The sequence below is a fragment of the Patagioenas fasciata genome, chromosome 1 (assembly GCF_037038585.1).
Source record: "Patagioenas fasciata isolate bPatFas1 chromosome 1, bPatFas1.hap1, whole genome shotgun sequence".
Lineage (NCBI taxonomy): Eukaryota > Metazoa > Chordata > Aves > Columbiformes > Columbidae > Patagioenas > Patagioenas fasciata.
In genome coordinates this window covers 214,470,947-214,485,346 of record NC_092520.1, presented here as the reverse complement: position 1 = coordinate 214,485,346, position 14,400 = coordinate 214,470,947, and the positions used below count along the sequence as shown (strand labels likewise).

The 14,400-nt window shown below is 57.7% G+C and overlaps 1 protein-coding gene across 1 annotated transcript in view; it reads right to left on the bottom strand.

Annotated features, from left to right (window-relative positions):
• Positions 1-14,400, bottom strand: part of TNPO3 (transportin 3) — a 36,694-nt gene that overhangs the window by 692 nt on the left and 21,602 nt on the right. The window contains exons 7-22 of the mRNA XM_065842882.2: positions 13,761-13,899; positions 11,585-11,731; positions 10,707-10,814; positions 10,536-10,627; positions 8,902-9,041; positions 8,634-8,825; positions 6,248-6,339; positions 5,452-5,528; positions 5,135-5,195; positions 4,729-4,869; positions 4,526-4,642; positions 3,655-3,749; positions 3,403-3,559; positions 2,672-2,839; positions 2,465-2,577; positions 1,625-1,714 (exon numbers count right to left, since the gene is read on the bottom strand). Of these exons, the coding sequence (XP_065698954.1) occupies positions 1,654-1,714; positions 2,465-2,577; positions 2,672-2,839; positions 3,403-3,559; positions 3,655-3,749; positions 4,526-4,642; positions 4,729-4,869; positions 5,135-5,195; positions 5,452-5,528; positions 6,248-6,339; positions 8,634-8,825; positions 8,902-9,041; positions 10,536-10,627; positions 10,707-10,814; positions 11,585-11,731; positions 13,761-13,899 (1,900 nt within the window). The 3' untranslated portion in view covers positions 1,625-1,653. The remainder of the gene's footprint in view (positions 1-1,624; positions 1,715-2,464; positions 2,578-2,671; positions 2,840-3,402; positions 3,560-3,654; positions 3,750-4,525; positions 4,643-4,728; positions 4,870-5,134; positions 5,196-5,451; positions 5,529-6,247; positions 6,340-8,633; positions 8,826-8,901; positions 9,042-10,535; positions 10,628-10,706; positions 10,815-11,584; positions 11,732-13,760; positions 13,900-14,400) is intronic.

Sequence of the window (14,400 nt, the reverse complement as noted above, 5' to 3'; positions counted from 1 at the left end):
CGGCTGCAGTGTCACCACAGGGCAGGGGACAGTCCCCTCGGGTCACAGTGGGTCAGGGTGACAGTGCTATGGGGTCCCTGTGGCATGATGGTTCCATGGGGCAGAAGATGGTCCCCGCAGGGTGACAGTCACCATGGGGCAGGGGATGGTCCCTGTGGAATGACGGTCCCCATGGGGTGACGGTCACCATGGGGCAGGGTGAGGATCCCATGAGGTGAAGGTCCCCGTGATGTGACAGTCCCATGGGGCAGGATGAGGGTCACTGTGGGGTGACAGTCCCCATGGGGGGATGGTCACCATGGGGCAGGCTGAGGATCCCATGGGGTGACAGTCTCTATGGCATGACCATCCCAGGGGGCAGGGGGACAGTCCCCACAGAGTGACAGTCCCCATGGTGAGGGTCCCCATGGGATGATGGTCCCCGTTGGGTGACAGTCACCGTGGGGCACAAGATGGTCCCCATGGGGCAAGGTGAGGGTCCCTGTGGGGTGACAGTGCCATGAAGCATGGTGAGGGTCCCATGCGGTGACGGTCACCATAGGGCAGGGTGACAGTCCCATAGGGTGAAGGTCCCCATGATGTGACAATCCCATGGCACAGAGTGAGGGTCACTGTGGGGTGACAGTCCCACGGGGCAGGGGATGGTCCCTGTGCAGTGACAGTCCCCATGGGGGGATGGTCACCATGGGGCAAGGTGAGGATCCCATGGGGTGACAGTCCCTATGGCATGACCATCCCAGGGGGCAGGGGGACAGTCCCCATGGGGTGAGGGTTACCATGGGGCAGGGGGACAGTTCCCACAGAGTGACAGTCCCCATGGGGCAGGGTGAGGGTCCCTGTGGGGTGACGGTGCCATGAAGCATGGTGAGGGTCCCATGGAGTGATGGTCACCATGGGGCAGGGTGACAGTCCCATAGGGTGAAGGTCCCCATGATGTGACAATCCCATGGCACAGAGTGAGGGTCACTGTGGGGTGACAGTCCCATGGGGCAGAGGATGGTCCCTGTGGAGTGACGGTCCCCATGGGGGGATGGTCACCATGGGGCAGGGTGAGGATCCCATGGGGTGACAGTCCCTATGGCATGACCGTCCCATGGGGCAGGAGGACAGCCCCCCCAGAGTGACAGTCTCCATGGGGCAGGGTGAGGGTTCCCATGGGCTGATGGTCCCCATTGGGTGACAGTCACCGTGGGGCAGGGGATGGTCCCCGTGGGGTGACAGTGCCATGAAGCATGGTGAGGGTCCCATGGAGTGACAGTCACCATGAGGCAGGGTGACAGTCCCATAGGGTGAAGGTCCCCATGATGTGACAATCCCATGGCACAGAGTGAGGGCCACTGTGGGGTGACAGACCCCATGGGGTGACAGTCCCATGGGGCAGGGGGTGGTTGCCATGGAGTGACGGTCCCCATGGGGCAGGGTGATGATCCCTATGGGGTGAGTGTCCCTGTGGGGCAGGGTGACAGTCCCATGGGTTGAAGGTCCCCATAGCGTGACTGTCCCATGCGGTGGAGGACGATCCCTGTGGGGTGAGGGTCCCCATGGGGTGACGGTCACCACAGGGCAGGATGAGGGTCCCATGGGGTGGGGGTCCCATGGGGTGGGGGTCCCGCGGGGCTCTCACCTGGGGGCGGGCGCCGTGTGGGGCAGGAGCTATCGGAACAGGCGGGTGAAATCCCTCAGCGCCCAACACACTTGTTTACATTCCTCAGCGCTGCAAAGACACGGGTGACATCAACGGGGTGACACTTGGGAGTGACATTTGGGAGGTGACATTCGGGGGTGACATTCGGGAGCAGGGAAGGTGCCCTACACCCAGCCAGCCCCGTGGTGGGGACAGGGCCATGGCTGCTCAGCCCTGAGGTGCTGGGGACACATAGGGACATTGTCGGGGCCGGGCAGCCCCTGACTGTCCCCAGAGGGGACCTGCGTGTCACCAGGGTGGTGGTCGGACACACGGACCCACTGGGGAAAAGCACAAGCGGGGATCTGGGCTCTGGGATTTTTCTGGAGCTGAGATGGAGCCGGGCAGTGGGTGCGGGGGCAACTGGGGGCTGAGCGGACAATGTCCCCAAACTGGGGACCTGGCGGTGGCAGGCCAGACAGAGGGGACATCCCGGGGTGGCCGCAGGGGCTGATCTGGTGTTGGTGGCGGCTGGTGACTCGGGGACAGTTCACAGGGCTCAGGCAGGAGCAGAAAAACCCGCTTGGGGTTGGAAAAGGTGACAACTGCATCCCACAGCCAGACTGTCCCCAACTGGTTTGGACTGGGAACGACTCCATGAGCCGCCGGAGTGGCGTCACAGGCGGGGGGTGACACGGTAACATCCTGCCACCCCCTCGGCTCCTGTGGACATGCTTTGGGGGACAATTCACGGCAGTGACATGCAGGACAGGGCTTTGGAGGACAGAAGGTGCCAAGGCGACACCAAAGGGATGTCCCCCGTGCTGTGGTGACGCTCACCTTGTCACCTGCTTGTGGAAGTCCGTCAGCTGTTTGTGCGTGACCTGGATGGCTCCTCCCGTGGTCTCCTTGGGCAAACCCTTCAGCGAGTTCTCCAGCCAGCGGCAGAAGGTCTGCGGGACGCGAGGACACGGGCACGGTTCAGGACGCGACACCAGCGCAGGCGGCGGTCTGGGGGGGTCTGGGGGCGCGCCCCGCGGATCTCACCGGCCGGTCGATCTGCATGATCTCCCAGAGCACCTCGGCCACGTCGGGCAGCGTGTAGGGCGGGAGGCAGAAGCAGCACGTGTGCAGGAGCTGGTTGACGAGCTGCTGGCCCAGCTGGGTCATCACCTGGTTGATGAGCTCCTTCCGCACCTCAAAGTCTTCCTCGTGCTGCGGGAGCAAGGAGGAAAGAAGGAGGAAGGAAGGAGGAAGGAAGGAAGAGAGAGAGAAAGAGAGAAAAGAAAGAAAAGATAGAAGAAAGAAGGAGGAGGGAGGAAGGAAGGAGGGAGGAAGGAAGGAGGGAGGAAAGACAAAGAGAAGGAGAAAGGAAGAAAGAGAAAGAAAGAAGAGGAAAGAAGAAGAAAGAGGAAAGAAGAAGAAAGAGGAAAGAAGAAGAAAGAGGAAAGAAGAAGAAAGAGGAAAGAAGAAGAAAGAGGAAAGAAGAAGAAAGAGGAAAGAAGAAGAAAGAGGAAAGAAGAAGAAAGAGGAAAGAAGAAGAAAGAGGAAAGAAGAAGAAAGAGGAAAGAAGAAGAAAGAGGAAAGAAGAAGAAAGAGGAAAGAAGAAGAAAGAGGAAAGAAGAAGAAAGAGGAAAGAAGAAGAAAGAAGGGGGTGAGCAGCGTGTGGGGACAGGGACACGCTGCCCCTCGCTCTGGGAGCGTTTCCACCATGGTGGCCTGGCTCCGGCGGCAGGACAGCGGTGACAAACCAGGGTGACACCCCCGGGGTGACTCACGTCGTTGGCCACCCCGGTGTGGATGAGGTCGCGCAGGAACTTCATGACGCTGCAGTTGGCGTCGCGGTGATCCAGGGTGGTGGCGGCGATGGCCCACTGCAGGATGGGGATCATCACCTGGCTGCGGAGCAGCGTGACGGGGCTGCGCTGGATGAACCTGAGGACAGACAGACGGACGTGAGGGGGCACTGGGAAGGGAGGATCCTGCCCGTCCATGAGGAGAAGGGGCTGTGGCGTTCCCGGCGCGGGTACCTGGCTGCCAGGCGGAACAGATCGTCCACGGTGTCCGGGTGGTTCTGGAGGCCGTTGGGCTGCTCGAGGAGCTGGAAGGTGGGGATGCACAGCGCCTGCCAAGGGGTGGGGATTCATTAGCAATTAGTCATGATTATAATGAGGCCGGGTCCTGCACTTCGGTCACAACAACCCCATGGACGCTGCAGGCTGGGGAAGGGCGGCTGGGAAAGGACCCGGGGGTGTTGGTGCCAGCGGCTGAACATGAGCCAGCGTGTGCCCAGGTGGCCAAGAGGCCACCAGCATCCTGGCTGGGACCAGCACTGGTGTGGCCAGCAGGTCCAGGGCAGTGACCGTCCCTGTGCTGGGACCTGGGGAGGCCAAACCACCAGTCCTGGGGGCAGTTTTGGGCCCCTCATGCCAAGAAAGACCTTGAGGTGCTGGAGTGAGTGGAGAGAAGGGAATGGAGCTGGTGAGGGGCTGGAGCACAAGTGTGATGGGAGCGGCTGAGGGACCTGGGGGGTTCAGCTGGAGAACAGGAGCTGAGGGGAGACCTTCTGATCTCTGAACTGCCTGAAAGGAGCTTGGAGCCAGGGGGGTCGGGCTCTGCTCCCCAGGAACAAGCGCCAGGAGCAGAGGAAACGGCCTCAAGTTGCACCAGGGGAGGTTGAGGTTGGATGCGGAGAACAATTTCTTCCCCAAAGGGCTGTGGGGCATTGGAACAGGCTGCCCAGGGCAGTGCTGGAGTCACCATCCCTGGAGGGTTGGACAAAGATGAGGTTCTCAGGGACATTTTTGGGTTAAGGGTTGGACTCGATGACTTTGAAGCCCTTTCCCGGCTTATTTGATGATTCAGATAACGGGGACCGAACCCCCCGACCCCAGCACCCACCTGCAGCATGTCGAGCAGGCCCTGCCTGCATCCCTCCTCCATCCCGTACTCGTCCACCAAAATGCTGCCCAGGTAGAGGAAACAGGAGTGCTGGTGCGCCCGGTACACGTTCACCATCTGCAGGGACACACCGTCACCCCCCGCCGGCACCGCCGCGCCCCGAAAGGCCCCGAGAACGGGGGGGTTTGTCCCCCCGGCCGTACCTGGGTGACGAGCGGCTGCAGGAGCGCGGCCGAGCCTTTCCCCACGCAGCGCACGGCGAAGCGCAGGCACCGGCAGCACCGCTCCACGATGCGGTTATCGGCACTGTGTTTGTTCAGGGTCTCCGACAGCACCGGCCAGATCTGCGAGATGGTACAAAAACACCCAAATCCCTGCGGCAGAGCACGCTCAACCCCCCCAAAACACAATAACCTGTGCTAGAGGATGCGTGAATTAGATTTATATAGGAATAAAGAGCTCAGAGTGGATAAAAAGCCCCGTAGCAGCGACGCAAACGGCACACGGGCTGGGAAATTAAAGCACTTGGGACATTTGCGGAGCCGTGTTCTCCATCCAGAGGTTCAAAAGCCAAACTCCTTCCCCAAATCATAGAAACCCAGCACTTACCTCCTGAATGACTTTTTGGCACGGGTGGATCTGTCCGTTCTCTACAATGGGGTTGGTGTGTCTGTGAAAAAGCAGCGGAACGTTATTCTTTTAGGTTTCTAAGCAGTCGGGTTTTGTGTTTAATGGGTCGGAGCCTCAAACGCCCGCAGGAAAAGGAGCAGCAACTGGAGAGAGCCTTGAGCTTGGTGACGAAGCAGCTTCCAGCCCATTTTTGGGGTCAGGGGAAACGAGCTGTGATTAATTCAGTTTTAAATGAGCAGTTTTGGCTCCAGAGCTCACACCCCCAGCCCAGGCTGCCCCAGCTCCTCTTTATTCACCTAAATATGACGGCGAGTCGATCCAGGGGCACGGTGGGGTCTGAGGAGAGGCCGTTGCTCGGCTCCTGAGAGAGCAGCTGCAAAACAAGGGAAAACCATGGGATTTCGGGACTTTTCCCAGGGAAGATTGAATAAAAACCGTCTGGGTAGCAGCAGCAATTTCACATCCCCCTTTTGGGCCGGGAAACGGCCTCAGGTTGCGCCAGGGGAGGTTGAGGTTGGATGTGGGCAACAATTTCTTCCCCAAAGGGCTGTGGGGCATTGGAACAGGCTGCCCAGGGCAGTGCTGGAGTCACCATCCCTGGAGGGCTGGACAGACGGACAGGAGGTTCTCAGGACATGGGGCAGGGACAGGGCTGGGGAACAGTTGGACTCAATCTTAAGGAGCTTTTCCAACCACAATTATTGTGATTCTACAATCTGGTCCAACTGCCTGCGCAGTTCAGGTCACTAGAGCCACCAGATCAGGTCACTAGGACCACCATATTTTGGGGACGGCCAGAACGTGACCTTCTGGGGCCATGTGCCCCATGGGGAAGCCGAGTTCCCACATTCTCCACCTGCAGATGTGGGGTGAAAGCTGCCTGTTGCGTTTAAGCGGGGTGCAGGAAGGATCTTTGCTACATAAAGTGGTTTTTAGGGATTGTTTTCACCCATTGCATGTTCTGGGCGCTGGGTGCTTCTCAGCCAGATGTAGGGACAAGGGTTGTCTGGCTTTGAGGATGCACAAAGACGGAGCCACGGCTGCTTGACGGGCTCCGCTCCATCCCATTAGGAGCAGATTAACGGGACGTACCTTCTTGAGCGCCATCACCTGCACGGCGCAGAGCTCGCTGAGACATTCCGCGATCTTCTCCAGGGGCAGGCGGGCCAGGACCAAGGCCGTTCCTGGAAGGCAAGAGCAGACACGTTCAGGAGCCGGAACGCGGCGAGGACGAGCCCAACCCAGCCTGCCCGCCGCGGGGAAAACGCCGCGCTCGCCTCCCAGCCGCTTCTCCGCAGCTTAAACTCGAGTTTTGGCTTAAACCCGACGCCGAAACACGCGCCGCGGGGTGGGAAGGAGGGACATCACGAGGACGTGGGGACAGGGTGGGTGTCCCCACAGCGTCCCGGTGGCATCATGAGGTCTGAAGAAGCGTTTTTGGACCCACAGCAAAGGCGTTTCATATAAATATGGAAACAAGCGCCTGAGCCGCTCCCAACCGCCACATCGGAGCGAGGAATAAACTGCCCCGCTCGTGGATCTGTGGTGTTGTTTCAAAGGAGCAGCTGGGGGTTGTGGCCGGTGCTGCTGGCATCGATACGGGGGCGCAAACAAGGGGAAAAAGAGGAGTTTGTGTCTTTAGTCGCACGCCCCGACTCTAAGGCCACAATAACGCTCCAGCTCTGGTTTTTAAAGGTTGAGAAGCGCTCGGATCCGTGGGGAATCAGGTCCTGAGCCTTCCCACACCCGGCTGTGGGCGCAGAGCCGCGCGGTGCCCGACGGCCCCGGGACAGCGAACGTCCCAGCCCGGCCCGAGCTGAAAAACTGCATTCCTGCACCTCCAAAAATGAAAATATTTGCCCTTTCGCACCCTGTGTGTGCAGCAGCTGACTCAGATAGAGCAGTAAAGCCCTTGCTAACTCGGCTGTGAGCGCTGACAATGTTTTCTTCCTGCGTTTGAAGTTCAGAGCAGGGCTGGAGACAGCTTATTGAACCAGGAAGGATTTGTTTGCCTCCTGCCCCACATGAGCTCTTGAGAAGACTCGAAATGTGGAAGTATGAAGTGTTTCTCGGGGCAAAGCGAGACACCCTTGTCTATGAAAAAAGATGTGGAAATGAGGTTGCAGCATCTATGGGGATGATTTCCCCCCCAAATATAGAAATATAGAATTGCTTTGGTTGGAGAAGACCCTCAAGGTCATGGAGTCCAACCATAACCACCCCAGCGCTGCCCCATGTCCTGAGAACCTCCTGTCCGTCTGTCCAACCCTCCAGGATGGTGACTCCAGCACTGCCCTGGGCAGCCTGTTCCAATGCCCCACAGCCCTTTGGGGAAGAAATTGTTGCCCACATCCAACCTCAACCTCCCCTGGTGCAACTTGAGGCCGTTTCCTCTGCTCCTGGCGCTTGTTCCTGGGGAGCAGAGCCCGACCCCCCTGGCTCCAAGCTCCTTTCAGGCAGTTCAGAGATCAGAAGGTCTCCCCTCAGCTCCTGTTCTCCAGCTGAACCCCCAGGTCCCTCAGCCGCTCCCATCACACTTGTGCTCCAGGTTCCACAACGTTGAGCCCTGAGGTGATTCTGGTGCCGCCATTTTGAGCCCTGAGGTGATTCTGGTGCCCCTGGTGTCACTATTTTGTGTGTGAGGTGATCCCGCCATCCCTGGTGCCACCACTTTGAGCCCTGAGGTGACTCTGGTGCCGCCATTTTGAGCCCTGAGGTGACTCTGGGGCCACCATTTTGAGCCCTGAGATGATTCTGGTGCCCCTGGTGCTGCCATTTTGTGTGTGAGGTGATCCCACCATCCCTGGGGCCACCACTTTGAGCCCTGAGGTGACTCTGGTGCCGCCATTTTGAGCCCTGAGGTGACTCTGGGGCCGCCATTTTGAGCCCTGAGGTGACTCTGGTGCCGCCATTTTGAGCCCTGAGGTGACTCTGTTGCCACCATTTTGAGCCCTGAGGTGATTCTGGGGCTGCCATTTAGAGCCCTGAGGTGATTCTGGTGCCACCACTTTGAGCCCTGAGGTGACTCTGGTGCCGCCATTTTGAGCCCTGAGGTGATTCTGGTGCCGCCATTTTGAGCCCTGAGGTGACTCTGGGGCCACCATTTAGAGCCCTGAGGTGACTCTGGGGCCACCATTTTGAGCCCTGAGGTGATTCTGATGCCACCATTTTGAGCCCTGAGGTGATTCTGGTGCCGCCATTTTGAGCCCTGAGGTGATTCTGGTGCCGCCATTTTGAGCCCTGAGATGATTCTGGTGCCCCTGGTGTCACCATTTCATGTGTGAGGTGATCCCGCCACCCCTGGTGCCACCATTTTGAGCTCTGAGGTGACTCTGATGCCGCCATTTTGAGCCCTGAGCTGAGGTGCCCAAAACTGCCCCCAGGACTCGCAGTTTGTCCCCCCCATCGCCCAGCACAGGGACGGTCACCACCCTGGTCCCGCTGGCCACGCACATCGAGAACTTTTCCACGCACGTACCCTTCAGGAGCCCCACGGCCGCCTCCGGGGAGAGCGTGAAGGAGTCGAGGGAGCGGGCGATCTCCAGCAGCCCCGTGAAGTGCTGCGCCATGTGGTCGCGGCACACGGAGCAGATGTTGTGGATGGCCTTGGCCGCCGCCGACGCCAAGCGCCGGTCGCACAGACCCTTCATCAAATAACCCAGCACGGGGTCTGCGGGGAGAAACGCGGCGTGAAGAGGGGGGTGGGGCTCGGGGGCGCGGGGAGGGGGTGACGGGGAGGGACTCACCCAGGAATTGGGGGTTCCTGTCCACCACCTCGCTCATCTCTCCCACCAGCTCGATGCTGGTGTAGCGCACGGCGGTGTGCACCGTTTCGGGGAGGCGAACCACCCCCTCCAGCACCTCCACCAGCGTGGGGTTGTTCTCCCTGAGGGGGGAAAGGAGGATGGTTTGTCACAGAATGTCAGGGGTTGAAGGGCCCTGGAAAGCTCATCCAGTGCAATCCCCCCATGGAGCAGGAACACCCAGCTGAGGTTCCACAGGAAGGGGTCCAGGCGGGTTTGAATGTCTGCAGAGAAGGAGACTCCACAGCCTCCCTGGGCAGCCTGGGCCAGGCTCTGACACCCTCACCCCCAACAAGTTGCTTCTCATATTCAAGTGGAACCTCCTGTGTTCCAGTTTGCACCCATTGCCCCTTGTCCTGTCACTGGGTGTCACCCAGAAGAGCCTGGCTCCATCCTCCTGACACTGCCCCTTTCCATATTGATCCCCAGGAATGAGTTCCCCCTCAGTCTCCTCTTCTCCAGCTCCAGAGCCCCAGCTCCCTCAGCCTTTCCTCACACGGGAGATGCTCCACTCCCTCCAGCATCTTGGTGGCTGCGCTGGACTCTCTCCAGCAGTTCCCTGTCCTTCTGGAGCTGAGGGGCCACAACTGGACACAATATTCCAGGGGTGGTCTCCCCAGGGCAGAGCAGAGGGGCAGGAGAACCTCTCTGACCTACTGACCACCCCCTTCTAACCCACCCCAGGTACCATTGGCTTCCTGGCCACAAGGGCCCAGTGCTGGCTCATGCTCACCCTGCTGTCCCCAGGACCCCCAGGTCCCTTTTCATTGCTCTCTAACAGCTCATTCCCCAACCTACACTGGAACCTGGGTTGTTCCTGCCCAGATGTAAGACTTCACACTTATCCCCAAGCCACATCACAAATATTTCCATAAATAATCTGTACTTTTAAGCTCTGGTTTCGCCCAGAATCCACCAAACCCTGCGGCTTCGCTGCACTGGACACCCAAGACATTTGGGGTTGTTGGAGCCACAATCCAGCAGCACAACAGCCTCAAGTTTTACCAAACGAGATAAAATATATTCAGCATGTATAATAATACTTTTGGACAAGATATAACCCAGAACCTGGCGGGACACGCTGGTGTGGAGCGGAGTCCCCTGCGCAAAGCTCATACTCTCAAAAACAAAGCAGGAATAAAAAGTGAAGATAAAAGCCAGCGAGAGCAGCCTTGGTGGAGATAACGGGAGGCAGCGAAGGTGGTGACTCCCCTGGGATTGCCTAAGAAGAACATTTTCAAGAGATAAACTCAGGGGAAATAAAACCTCCATCCTGTTTACCAAGGCTGAGCTCAAGTTTGTGGCACTAAAGGCAGGCGGAGAGCTGGGAAGGTCCAAGTGCTTCCCGCAGTCCCAGCTCCGTGTTTCTGGCCAGAAAACAGAGACCTCAATCCCTGGGAATACAGAGCTGCTCCATCAGCAGCGTCCTCTGCGTGTTTCTCAAATTAAAGTGTGTTTTTAAAAATATCCTGCCCAGGAAAGCGTGTTCCTAAGAGAATCCTGGGGCTATTCTTGGTGTGTCTGCAAAACTCGACCCCGCAGCCCTTGGGGAGCGGAGCAGGACGGTCGATACTCACTGGTCGACGCTCTTGGCGATGGAGGCCATGATGAAGAGCACGGCTTCCGTCACCTCCCAGGGCGGGTTCCCGTCCTTCAGCGTCGAGTAAAGCTGCGAGAAGGAGAAATCGGTCACAAGAGAAGCCACGAAACACGGATGGGCGCAAACACGACGCTCCCGCAAAACCCACCTGAGCAAAACACTCCACGGAGCCCACCAGGAAGATCAGGTCCTTCACCAGGTCCGACACCCGCATCCGAAACTCCCCGAAGTCGTCGGTCTCCTCCGGGACGCCCTCCTGGAATTGACGGGGGAGAGCAAAAGGGTGAGAGCTCAGGCAAAACCAGGTTCCCACTCACCCACAGCCAGGACAACAAATCCCATTTTAGAGAAGGAATCCATCGTTTCCGCCCTTCTCTCCCCAAATCGAGCTGCTGGAGGGGATTTGGAGAGCCCTGCACAAACGTGATGATCTCGAGCATCTCTTCCAAGCAAAACCATTTTGTGATTGAAAATGGCGACAACTTGAACGGACTCCGCGTGTTCCTGCTCTGAAATCGCGGGGACGAGGAGCCCAGGCAGAGGTGGAAGGATCATAGAATCACGGAATGATTTTGGTTGGAATAGACCCTCAGGACCGAGTTCAACCATAACCCAGCCCTAGCACTAAACCATGTCGCTAAGAACCTCGTCTAAACGCCTTTTAAACCCCTCTGGGGATGAAGGAGGATAAAGCATCTCAGGATTCAAGGAGGATGATGAGAGCGCTGTGGCCAGCGAGCTTTACTCCAATCAATGTCCCCAAACAGGGGACAAGGTGTCTCTAAAACTAAGAAACAGCTGGGGGGAGGTGGGAGAGGGTCACCCTGTTAGAACAAGAACCAGCTTAACGAAAAGAGGTTGAATATAGTGATTTTAACCGCTCTCAATCCTTTCTCTGCAATTATTGCGACTGCAGAGCGTTATAGCTACGGGGAGGTGTCAGTGCGTGGCAGCCAGGACAGACACGTCCCAGCCAGAGAAAATAGAGAGAAAACAGAGGGAAAATGAAGCAAAAGCAGCCCTTACGTGGTCCGAGTCGAGCTGGCAGTGCCTGGCCAGGGCGTGCAGCAGGCGCTGGATGTAGGCTTTGAAGATGCTGTGGATCATCACGTCGTCCGTCTTGTACAGGTGCTCCCCCAGTCTGTACCAGAAGTTAAACGAAATTTCTACCACCTGTTTCGAAAGAGAAATCCGACATTTCGTCACCGCTCTTTTATCCTTCTCCTCCGCTCGCGCTCCCGACGGAGGAATCGCCGCCGGGGGCACCGCGGATCCGCTGCTTCGCCAGGCGATGATGGAACCTGCACCGAGTTTCCCGCCCATCTCCTCTGCTGCTTCTCGCTTCATAAGCTTAATAATCAAACTTCTCGCTTAATAAGACTAATAATTAAACCTCTTGCTTAATAAGCCCTCAGGAGCAAAGCATCTTCCCCACAAAATTAACGCGGAGGTGTAAGGACGGTCTCTTCCTCCACAGCGTGGATGTCGCCTCGTTTCACGCCAAAGGGATCCGCCGGCGATGGGATTTCATCTCTGCGACCCCCATCAGTGCACGTGCTCGCGCATCGGATGGTTCATTCCTTTCCTGATGTATTTTCAGGCTCTAAAAACTGCTGGAAATCCCACCCCGCGCCCATCGCTTTGGCGGCTGCGTCTCTGTCCCATTGGAACCCCAAACACAGAGGGATGGGAGGGGAGAACCCGGAAAATCCCAGCGGGCACCTCCCTGCTCCCCGTGTGGGATTTAGGGGGACAAACGCCCCCGAACACAGACAGAAGTTGGCCAGGGACCCACTGCTGGGGTTTAATTAAGTTTTAGAGGAAGAAAAGGGGGGTTGAATAATTGTGTCTTAAATACAGTGTATTTAAGGGAGGATGGTTGGGGAGGTTTGATGCTAAACAGCACATTGGAGGATGAAGTTCACAGAATCCCAGAATGTCAGGGGCTGAAGGGACCTGGAAAGCTCATCCAGTGCAATCCCCCCATGGAGCAGGAACACCCAGCTGAGGTTCCACAGGAAGGGGTCCAGGCGGGTTTGAATGTCTGCAGAGAAGGAGACTCCACAACCTCCCTGGGCAGCCTGGGCCAGGCTCTGACACCCTCACCATGAAGAAGTTTCTTCTCACATTTCAGTGGAACCTCCTGTGTTCCAGCTTAAACCCACTGCCCCTTGTCCTGTCACTGGTTGTCACCCAGAAGAGCCTGGCTCCATCCTCCTGACACTGCCCCTTTCCATATTGATCCCCAGGAATGAGTCCCCCCTCAGTCTCCTCTTCTCCAGCTCCAGAGCCCCAGCTCCCTCAGCCTTTCCTCACACGGGAGATGCTCCACTCCCTCCAGCATCTTGGTGGCTGCGCTGGACTCTCTCCAGCAGTTCCCTGTCCTTCTGGAGCTGAGGGGCCACAACTGGACACAATATTCCAGGTGTGGTCTCCCCAGGGCAGAGCAGAGGGGCAGGAGAACCTCTCTGACCTACTGACCACCCCCTTCTAACCCACCCCAGGTCCCATTGGCTTCCTGGCCACAAGGGCCCAGTGCTGGCTCATGGTCACCCTGCTGTCCCCAGGACCCCCAGCTCCCTTTCCCCTACACTGCTCTCTAATAGCTCATTCCCCAACTTACACTGGAACCTGGGGTTGTTCCTGCCCAGATTCCAGACTCTACCCTTGCCCTTGTTCTATTTCATTACATTTTTCCCGCCCAGCTCTCCAGCCTGTCCAGGTCTCTGATGGCAGCACAGCTTCCAGTGTCACCACTCCTCCCAGTTTGGTGTCACCAGCAAACTTGCTGACAGTCACTCTGTTCCCTCATCCAAATCATTGATGAATATATTGAATAATCCCGGCCCCAGCACCGACCCCTGAGGCCCTGCATTGGATCCAGGCCTCAAGTGGACTCTGCCCCATTGACCACAACTCCCATGAGCTACACTGCAATCCCCGCAAAGCTTAAATTAAATATGTGACAATAATATAATAGAGATTCTGGAGCTGCGGTCGCAGCCTCACACACCCAGCCCGCCGGGAAAGGCAAAATGAGCCCAATTTCCGCACCACAAACGCAGGTGGGTGACGTCAAACCCAGCAGCTCAAACCGCGGCCACGTGGCAACACCAAATTCAAGGTTATTCCCACCCATCGTGCTCCGGACGAGCGAGATTGGGTGCCGGGGTTGAGGAGCAGATGGACGAAGCTCCCTCACCTCGTACTGCGGGTGACCGGCGCAGATCAGCAGCAGCTCCAGCGTGCGCAGGTCGCCCAGCCCCTGGCCCGGCGTGCACACGATTTTATCCAGGAAGGTCTCGCAGAGCTCGGTGAAAACGCGGCAGTAATTGAGCACCCTGGGGAAACACGAGACAAGACGCAGGTCAGAAGGATTCGGTCGGCGCAGCTGAGGTGCCCTGGAGCATCATTTGCACAGTGAGAAACACCCAGTTACGCTTTAGCTTTCCGTCCGCAGTGGGGATTGTGAAATAGGGGAAGAGGAGGAGGTGAAAATGCCACAAATCTTGTGTTTTCCTATAAGGTGCCAGCACGTGGGGAAAGTTCTGCGAAGAACGCGGCGCTGGGTGACAAAGCACCCGGAGGGGAAGGTGCCGCGTTTCACAAGGCAAAGAACACCGAATCTGCTCGGAAAATGAACCCGTTGGTCACACGGGGGATGGCGCTGCGCGAAAACACAGCAAAAAATAAGACAAAAGCAAGCGCCAAACCAAACCCCGCACCGATAAAACCACCTTAAAATCAGGGGTTTAGGGGAGAAGGTCCGAGATAAACCATTAGTCCTGGGCTTTGGTTTTGGTTTGGGAAATCCTAAAGCAGCTGCAGCTCAAGATGTGCTG